At 49.4% G+C, this 9859-nt stretch overlaps 1 protein-coding gene across 1 annotated transcript in view; it reads right to left on the bottom strand.

Annotated features, from left to right (window-relative positions):
• VWF (von Willebrand factor) overlaps positions 1–9859 on the bottom strand; it is a 118103-nt gene that overhangs the window by 52127 nt on the left and 56117 nt on the right. Inside the window, 7 exon segments of the mRNA XM_021717812.1 lie at positions 3315–3492; positions 3795–3838; positions 4808–4972; positions 6745–6888; positions 7339–7479; positions 7553–7669; positions 9245–9859. The exon segment at positions 9245–9859 is cut by the window's right edge and continues 43 nt beyond it. Coding sequence (XP_021573487.1) covers positions 3315–3492; positions 3795–3838; positions 4808–4972; positions 6745–6888; positions 7339–7479; positions 7553–7669; positions 9245–9859 — 1404 coding nt within the window.

Here is a 9859-nt window from a genome sequence, read left to right as displayed (position 1 = left end):
CCCCCCCCCCCCGGGGGGGGGGGGGGGGGGGGGAGTAAAAGCCAGAGGATTGAGAGGCAGATTCAGCGCAGCCCTGAGGTCCCACTCACATCTGTCACTCACAGCCAGGCATGGGCCAACCTCTCCCTGCGCAGGTGACCGTCAAGGCAGCACACCCACCAACAAATGGTGGGTCTGGATGCACCGTGGGTCAGAACTGAGCAGCCTCCCCAGACCTCCTTCCACTCTGCGTCCCCTAAGCCCTCACACAGTCTGTCATTCCTGTGCCACAGCACCAAATGCGCCTGGCCCACTGGCAGACAGCAAGGGATGCCCCAACACTCCAACTGTTGATAGCAGCATGGCAAGGAGTCAGCCCACCGCCATGAGGATGAAATAAAGCACAGGGAAATTGACATTTGAGAGTTATAGAGCACAATATTTTTTCAGAGGTATAAAATGCTATCACAGAGTAAAGCACATTACTCATAAATATCTCCTAAAATAATTTTATCTCATCTCTCTCTTTTTCTTCAGCATCTTCCTGCTTATTTTCCGTTTCACTAGAAATATCTGTGATGGAATATTCTATTAAAACTGTTGGCTGATTGTCAAAATATAATGGACCTCAGATACTACAGTGAATTGTTAGACCAAAATGCAAAAGTTCAGAAAGAGATCCAGGTAGCTGAAGTGTTCTCCAGTGCTCCAGCTGTCAATCTTGTCAAGTCAAACCGTCAGCCCCAACTGCCGTGAGGATAAAATAAACCACAAGACAAAGAAATAAACCATCCGGCCCTTCTCCTCCCATATGAACACAAAACAATAAGAACAAATTAAACTACCATGTAAAAACCACGCCTTCGACATAACTAGAAAACAGAATACCCATACTTTAAAATAACTGCAGACAAATTAATACCAAAAAAAAATTCACCAAAGCCCAACAATCTCTCATGCTCTTGCCACCAGCCTTTGTCATGAGCAAGGACCATCCGAGGAAAACTGTAAAGGAGAGAAAAGAAGGGAGCAGCCGGCAAGCCTAACATTTTTTGAGAACTACCCACCACCATCAGAAAGAAGTGTCCACCCTAAGTGTGAAAATAAGCTTAAGGTATCCTGGTAGATCAGGCCAGATGCTTAAAATACATACATGATTAAGAGACAACCTGAAAAGCATTATTTCAACGAGGGCAAGGGAGCAAAAAGAAATGGAAAAGAACTCGGCAAATGGGGACACAAAACGAAGCAAAAAGGGAAAACTAGGGTCCAGAAAGACAGAGAAGACAACTTGAAAAATCAGAGGACACACACCCTTCAGTACACACGTGTGCACGCGCACATACACGCACACACACACATTTATACACACATACCTCTAAGGGAATGATTTTTCTACACTTATAGAAGGGAAAGTCGTTGAACTGGAAATCTTGTAAAAGCCAAAATCCCACAAAATAAACAGAAGAAAACTAAGCAAGTCTGTAAAAGTTACTTCAAAAAAAAACTAAATATGAGAACACGCCTCACCTAGTAGAATTTCCAAGAAAAGAAAAGAAAAAAAACACTATGCCACAGAAGAAAACTATAACTTTAGTTCTTCAACCTAAATTAAGTGTGCTTGAAATCTGCAAAAATGAAAATCACCTTAAAGCAGAATTTTAAAAACTAAGTAGAGAAACGGACAAAGACAATAATAAGTAAAGAGTTGGAACAGACTCAGGGTGAGGGGAGAAATAGCACAAAATTAACTCTGAAATAAAGACTAGATTGTAAGAACCCAAGTTTGACTACACCAAAATAAAAATGCAATGAAGAAAAGAAAAATAAAACAAGAGAATGTAAAGCAGTAAATGAAAGAAGTAAAAAGGACAAAGAGAAAGTCATAAGAATGTAAGACAAAGGGGAAATGGAGTCTTGAAAGAGAAAAATGAAACTATGGTACAGAACTAAAGATTCCGAAGCTCAAAACAGAATCTGTAAATGGAAAGCATGTGGCAGATGTCTGAAAAAAATTAACCCCGAACAGTCAACCCTGAGACCTATAAACTATTAGATTTCAGGCCAGTCTTGGTGGCTCAGCCTGTAATCCCAGCACTTTGGGAGGCCGAGGCGAGTGGATTGCCTGAGCCTGCGGGTTTAAGACCAGCCCGGGCAACTTGATGAGACCTTGTCTCTACAACAAATCAAAAATTAGTCAGGTATGGTATCACGCGCCTGTAGTTCCGGCTACTTGGAAGGCTGAGGCGGAAGGATCGCCGGAGCCCAGCAGGTCGAGGCTGCGGTGGCCGGGAGCGTGCCACTGCACTCCAGTCTGGGTGACAGAGTGAGACTCCAACTCAAAAATAAAATAAAATAAACTACTAGGCTTCAGAGATGTCCATTACAGTAAAACTATTAGATAAAGGCAAACATTCTTCAGGCCTTTAGGCAAAAAGACCAAATAATTTATAAGGGCAAAATAATTATATTGGTGTCAGAATTCTCAAAAACAACAACAAAAGCAAGGCAACAATGGAGCAGCGTTTTACAGAAGTTCAGTAAAAGAAAGTATGAGTCAAAACTTTTATATTCAGCCAAGGTGCTACAGATCGATTACCAATGGAGGCTTTATGATTTAAGGTGACCATGGAATTCTTTAAGCAAAAACAGCAATAACATGAGGTCTGGTGAAATTTTCGTCTAGGCCAAGAGGGAAACGTATCCCAATGATAAATTTTAAAGGGAGAGTGAGTTAAAAAACACAGTTTTGACTGTGTCTCACCAGTTGTGTCTGTTCATCGTAACAGTTATAATCCACTGCTGAGTGAGGGTCAGCATAAGCAGCCATTCCTCCCAGACACGAGACAGCGGGCTGACCCACACCCTGTGGATAAAGCACTCTTCATCTGATTCCACGAGACGGACATAAACATGCCCTCCTCTGAAACCAGGCCACCTTGACGAGATACCACTGCTACAGGTGGGTTGGAGAATTTTCTGCAGGAGTTTCTTACCACTATGCTTCCTCTCCTCTGCCTCAAATACATAGATTCCTAAAGGCTGACTTGCCAACAGCCAAGCTCAGCACTGATCTCAGAAAAGCAATTCTTCCTCTTTTTATGCATGACCTTGGGAAGTGCCTTTCAGAGACAGAAAAAGAGAGCGGTGATCCCTAAGACTGGATGAATGCATGTCCAGGGAATAGAAAGGAGGAAGCTTGGGTGCAGATAGCACCGTGCCTGTGGTGAGGCGGGAATTCCAGGCTGGTTGGTTGCTGGTCTACCTTTCGGCACAACCAAGCTAAAAGCGCTGCCCCTTTGACACAGTCCAGGCCAGTGAAACAAAGGACTCACAGGGGCAGGTCCAGCGGCAGCCACATGTCTCTTCCACCCTGACAGGAGACTGGCTGTTGGGGCACGAAGGCCTCGGCCCCCGGTCACAGTTGACTCGATGATTCGTCAGCAAGGTCTGGCCATCTGGCAGGCAAGTCACTGTGTGGCACTGGTCCGGCAAGGTCCAGACATCCCCAGGCTGCAGGAGAAAACGTCAGATTCAGGCAGGGGGTCAGAGGATCTGCCAGGCAATGGAGCACCTCCTAGGACACCGAGACTAGAATTGAACCCAAGCCTACATGGCAAGGAGGCTGCTACGTGAGTTCCCTGTACATGAGACAGAAAGTAGAACGAAGGTTTCCAGACAGATCCCCCCAAACAGGGTAACGGGAAGAGGGAGAACTGGTCTAAAACCAAAGGAGGAACAATTAACCAGGCGGAGCAGGAGCCCCAAACCTACGATTCTGGCCTTTTTTTCCAAGTCAGCAGAAAGGAACTTACCCTCTTTTCGTTCCCATCCTCATCCATGCAAATCCTAACGAACCCTGGAACAGACATAAAGAAGACTTTGGGTCCCCCCATCACCCAGGAATTCTAAACCATTCACAAATTCTGCCTGGGCTACCCGGCCTAGGCTTTGAAGTCAACTCAACTCTGAAAAGAATCTGAACAAGTCTAATAGTGGGGACACAGGAACACGAGGCTGAGAGGTTGTCACCTTGTGCTTCTTCAGACATGCTTTGTGGTTATGAATGAGTGTGATGATAAAACAGTGATGATATGGCAATGGTTACAGCTGACAAAGCCTCTTCACATTCTCCTTTCATAAGTAGATGACTGTCAGGGACGGGGCAGGATAGGGTCTTTAAAGCAAGATCCCGAAAACTTGAACAAGATCTCCCTGGAGATTCCTACCGGGAGAACCATCATCTAGCAGGAAAGGGCAACAACTCCACAGGAGTGAGACTTACAGTTAATAACCCTAGGAAAATATACAAAACCAGGCAAAAAGAAATCATGTCGTTTCTTAACGTTTCTAACCTAAAATCAGCTTGAACTCTGGTGCTCTGACGTTAGGTTCCACGTGATGGTTTCACTAAAGCCCTTTATACCCATGTTGAGAATGAGCATAGGGCCATGGGGAAGAAGACCATGACCTGCAGGGGTTGGGGTTCCCTACGGACGTCTTCTGATTCTTGTGTCCAAGATGCCTCTGCACAAATAAGCCTGGGCTTTCTCTGCTCAAGTTCGGATGGACAGAAGGGAAAGGGGACCACACAGAGAAACCTTACAGGTGGCCCCATGGAGGTTTGTGGTAGACACCCTCCGTGAGCAGAAACATACAGGTCCTGGTCTATGTAACTATCTTCATTCAAGTGTGGGCCTAAAGTGTCTTCATTATGTGTGGGGTCCCTGGAGTCTCTAGAATGGTATTTTTGTTTTAACGTTTTATGAGTGGGTGGGTTTTGTTTTGGGGTTTTCTGAGGGGGTAAGGAAAGTATGGCAAGTCTCACCAGAGCACACTTTATGGAGAAAGGAATTTCCCACAGTGACCATAGTGGGGAGGTCTTCGATTCGCTGGAGATTTACCACGTTGGAGCTGGCCCCTGGGCCTGCCAAGGTCCTCAGCTGGGCTGCGTCATACCGATCCCCAATGCCAACGGGGAACACTGTCACTCCTGGAGTTAGCAGAGAAACAAGGAAGGGTCTGTAGGCAGGTGGGCTCACAACGGACTGGTCTGATACACGCCATGCATCTCAGCCTCCCTCTCTCCAGATTGGTCATATACACCAACCCTGGAGGTGGCGTAGCGTGGTGCGATGCTCCGTGGATTTTGAAGACGGAGCCATAGTTTGCCGATGAGTTGCATGATAGTAGGAGAGAAAAGGGAGAATGCTGAGTTTTTCACCTGAACAACTGTTGGAATCGTCATTTTCTAAGAGAGAGAGAGACTAGGCGAAGGAAGAGATTTAGGAGTGAAAATAAAAAGTTTAGTTTATATGAGTTGCCGGTTAGAACATCTGGGCTGAGTTGAGGTGAGAAGTCAAGGTTAGTGTTATAAATTCTGAAGTCAGTGGTATATAATTGTAGTTAGACCCATGGCACTGAATGAGATCACCAAGGGGATGTACAAGAAGAGAAAAGAAAGTATCACAGGACTGAGTGAGAAATTGAGGTTTTGACTAAATGACTTATCCTGAACCACATCTGTTTTTTCTTTTCTTTTCTTTTCTTTTCTTTTTTTTGTGAGTTGGAGTCTCACTCCGTCGCCCAGACTGGAGTGCAGTGGCCGCTCCCGGCCACCGCAGCCTCGACCTGCCGGACTCCGGCGATCCTTCCACCTCACCCTTCCTAGTAGCCGGAACTACAGGCACGTGCTACCACGCCTGGCTGATTTTTTGATTTATTGTAGAGATGAGGTCTCGCTGCCCAGGTGGGTCTCGAACCCACGGGCTCAGGCAATCCACTCACCTCAGCCTCCCAAAGGCGTGGGATGACAGGCTGAGCCACCGAGCCTGGCTCACATCTGTTTTTTTCAAGACTACAAATGATTTCTTTCCTGATGATATTTCATTTGATTTTTTTGATACTAAAATCTCCATCCTGAAATTCCCCAATTCATTTCTCTAGAAAGTTCTAGGTATTTGCAACTTCCTTAAGGTTAGAGTTGATTTTTCTACTAGCAACCCTGCAGCTCCTGTAAGCTCATGGTGTCCTTTTCTCTAAAATAATAGATTGTATCAACATATCAGATGCATTCAACCAACATTAAATGGTCACCTATTTTGTGTATCCTGCACAGATGACACAAAATTAAGCAAGATTTTCCCTTGCCTTCAAATAATCCCAAGTTTGTGCAAAAAACAGATATGTAATGAAAAAACACAATACAATGTGATTTGCACATTTTGAGTAGTTCCAACGTGGTACAGAAAACAGAGTGCATAACTCTCTCAGGAGGAACACCCAGAAGATGGCAGAGAAAAGACAAAACCTTCGGCGGCGCTGGGAGAGATGAGACGCTCCCCAGGTGGCCACGAGAAGACTTATTGTCACTGATTCACAGTAGCTCTCCCTCAGTTGGGGGGTGGTCCCTCAGACTACACCACCTGTCCTGACCCATATTCTCTATTTACAACACAAGCTCTTCGGGGGCACCAGGGCCGGGTCACACCTTGTGTCCTTCCCTTTCCTAAAGCAGCATCCTTTGTCTTGTCCACCAAGCTCCCACAAGCCCACGAGCCTGGTACCAGGAAAGAGCTCCGAATACATGAAGGTTTCCCAATAACGCAGTGACAGCTTCCTGCTGTTTGGAGCCAGGCTGCGGGTAGTATGAAGCATACTTTACATCAGCCAGAGCATCCAGAAGGAACCTCTGCCCACTTTCAATTCCCTGTCGTTTTGGAAGTTTCACTCTCCTAAATGAAAGGCTGCGCGTGGGACACTCACGGTTTGATCTGGCAGCTTCAACTGCTGCATCCACAGCATCTATGGAGACATCCATGACCAGGATGACCACCGCCTTCGAGGCTCCAGGCCTGGCACCGTGAACTTCCGAAGTGATGTATCGCACAGCAAAGCCCAAAGCATCCCCTGAGAACGGAGAACAGAACACACCCAGTCAGGACCGATCCCAAGGAATGGTGTTTCAAAACCAGCTGGGAACCCTGTCTCAGGTGGAGCCTTTTGTCACGCAAAAGATGACGACTGGCCGAGCATGGAGGTTCATGCCTGTAGTCCCAGCACTCTGGGAGGCTGAGCTAAAAGGACTGTTGCGCTTAGGGACTCAAGACAAGCCTGGGCAACAGAGTGAGACCTCATCTCTACAATCAGTCAAAAAGTGAGCCAGGCATGGTGGCGAAGACAATGAACCAGAAACTGAGAGGACACACAGCTGAGACCTGGAACAGACTTGGAAGAGCACCTAGCCCCTCACTTTATAAGAGCGGGAACTAAGACCAATGAGCAGAGCGACGGGCCCAGGTCACGCAGTCACTCCTGCCAAGAATTAGGGTCCGCGTCCAGCCCCTGCACCAACATTACCGATTTGGCTGGGGCCTCCCTCCTGCTGCATGGCGTCCACGAGGCTCTGCAGAGGGGCCTTCTCGTGGGCCACGTTCCACGGCACATCGATGGTGGTGATGCTTCCGTACTGGAGCACTGACACCTGGGTGAGGTGAGGGCCTAGCAGGAACGAGAAACAGGAGTCATTTTGAGCCCCCAAAAGAGCCCCTCCCCTACCTGCCGCATCACTCACCGATGTCGGCCTTTGAAATGAAAGCCTTGGCGAAACTCTTCATCTCATCAAAGTAAGAAGCTGGGACGCTGGAAGAACCATCCAGGAGGAGGACCACGTCCAGGGGCTGGCTGCAGTCTGCAAAGAGGACCAGAAGGTCACCCATCCAGTGGGCTCTGCAGGGCACACTGACTATGTGGCACCACCCCGGGCAGGGCATCTTCATGAGTGCCAGGGTATAGTGGACCGGGGCGGGGGGGTGGGGAACATGGGAGATGGGAACACTGAGCCCTGAGTACGGTGGGTTTGGAGACACTCAGAAGACTCCAGTTCCACCCAAAGGAAGCTTAAATGCCTACAAACAAAAGCAGCAGGTATCCTTGCCCCCAGCAAGAGAAGGCTGCCGCTTTTCTAGAATCAAGTAGGAGATTAGAGTGGCAAAACAGAGCAGCAGTATCTCCCTGGAAAGTGAGCAGGTGTGCCCTCCACGCTTCCAGGGCAGGTGAAGGTATGTGAGCTTTCCCCTTACTAATGCCCAGGGCTAGCCGGGCGTGGTAGCGCACGCCTGTAGTTCTAGCTACTTGGAAGGCTTAGGCGGAAGGATCGCCAGAGCCCAGCAGGTCAAGGCTGCGGTGGCAGGGGGGGTGCCACTGCACTCTAGCCTGGGCGACAGAGTGAGACTCCAACTCAAAAAAAAAAAAAAGAAAAGGAAAGGAAACTAATGCCCAAGGCTGGTGTTAATGCGTGAGTACATCCTGAGATTCAATAAGATGACAGAATGTTCTCAGCAGAAACAGTACACAAATTTAAGTAAATCTGCCGCTCTGATTAAAAATAACAAAGCAATGAAAGCACTGATTAACAACCAGTGTGAAGATCAAGAGACACTGAAAGAAGGTTAGCTATCCTGGGATGGTCCCAAACACCCCAAATTAAGATGTTCAAGAACTAGAAATTGATGAGACACCCGTATTTGTTTAAAACGGCAATAATGATAGCAGTGATGATAAAATAATAATATAAGCACTTTTGAACACTTGTCATGTGCCAGGTACTGTTCTAAGCACTTTACAAGTAGGCACGGTCATTATCTCCATTTTACAGACGAGGAGACTGATATACAGGAGACGGGGTAGTTGTTCCAAACTACCCAGCTAGCAAGTGGCAGAGGTGAGATTGAAGCCAGGCAGTCTGGCTCTGTGCTCTGAGGACTTCACCCATGACCCATCACTCGACTCCCTGGCCTTGCCCCCAAGAACGCCAGCTACTTAGAAGAATTTCACCCCCCCAGTGAGAATCACAGGAAGTTTACGGTCACCAACGTCAGCAGGGGTTCCCTTCAGGGCAGAGAGTGGGATTGGGTGGGGACTGGGCTGTGTGATAAAGTGAGACTTGTCATTTCCACTCCATATCCTGGGGCGAGTTTAAATTTTAACAACAGGCTTGCACAGCCCTTGAATGTACAGGCACCCGGATAAGAGAAAATCCTCCCCAAGAAAGGCTCACCACACGTCTCCCCGTCTGGGAGGAGGGGAAAGAAACAGGGGCATGCTGAAGGCGAGGCTTGGTCCAGGGTACAGAGCCGGGAGGCCGGAATCAGAGCCCGAGGCACATCTCCGCAGGAGGCAAGGAGCCCCAAGGCCACCCGCCACCCCCCCCAACCCCCCCCTCCCCGCCCCAGCCCTGTCGCCCACACACAAGGCCCCAGCCTACCCGGGGGCGGGGCGAGGGTGGGGAGCTGCAGCCCTCCTCCAGAGCAGCAGCCCTGCAGCACCAAGTCAGGCGCCTCTCGGGGGAGCGCCTCGAAGTCCCGGACGAGGATGGGGGCGTTGGGCCAGCCGAGCCTCTCCAGCTCCGGCACGTCGGCGCGAGGGCCCACCCCGATGGGCACCACCTGGATGTCTCCCGGCAGCCGCCGGATCTCGTCGGAGGCAGGATTTCCCGTGACCATGTAGACCAGGTTGGGGGCCTGCTCGCGGTCCCCCTGGAGGGCGGAGAAGCTGTGCTCCGAGAGGTACTGCAGGGCCAGCCCGGTGTTGGTCCGGTTGCCGCCCCGGTAGCGGATCTCTCTCACGCGCCGCAGCACGTCCGCCTTGGTCTGGGCCTCGCGGAAGGGGTGCTCCACCGCCACCGCGGCCGCGAACTGCAGCACGGCCACGTGGATGCCGCCCTGGCCCACGGCCATCCGCCGGATCACCTCCTCCACGAACGCCTTGGTGCGGTTGAAGCCGGCCTCGCCCACCCTGTCCGACCCCTCCAGGACAAAGGCCACATCCAGGACCACGGAGTCCCTCCTGGGCCCCGGCGGCGAAGCCCCCAGGGCCCCCG

This window comes from Carlito syrichta, unplaced genomic scaffold, assembly GCF_000164805.1.
Source record: "Carlito syrichta isolate Samal-C Ts95f unplaced genomic scaffold, Tarsius_syrichta-2.0.1 Scaffold311146, whole genome shotgun sequence".
Lineage (NCBI taxonomy): Eukaryota > Metazoa > Chordata > Mammalia > Primates > Tarsiidae > Carlito > Carlito syrichta.
The sequence above is the reverse complement of the archived record's forward strand: the minus strand, read 5'-3'. Positions and strand labels throughout refer to the sequence as shown.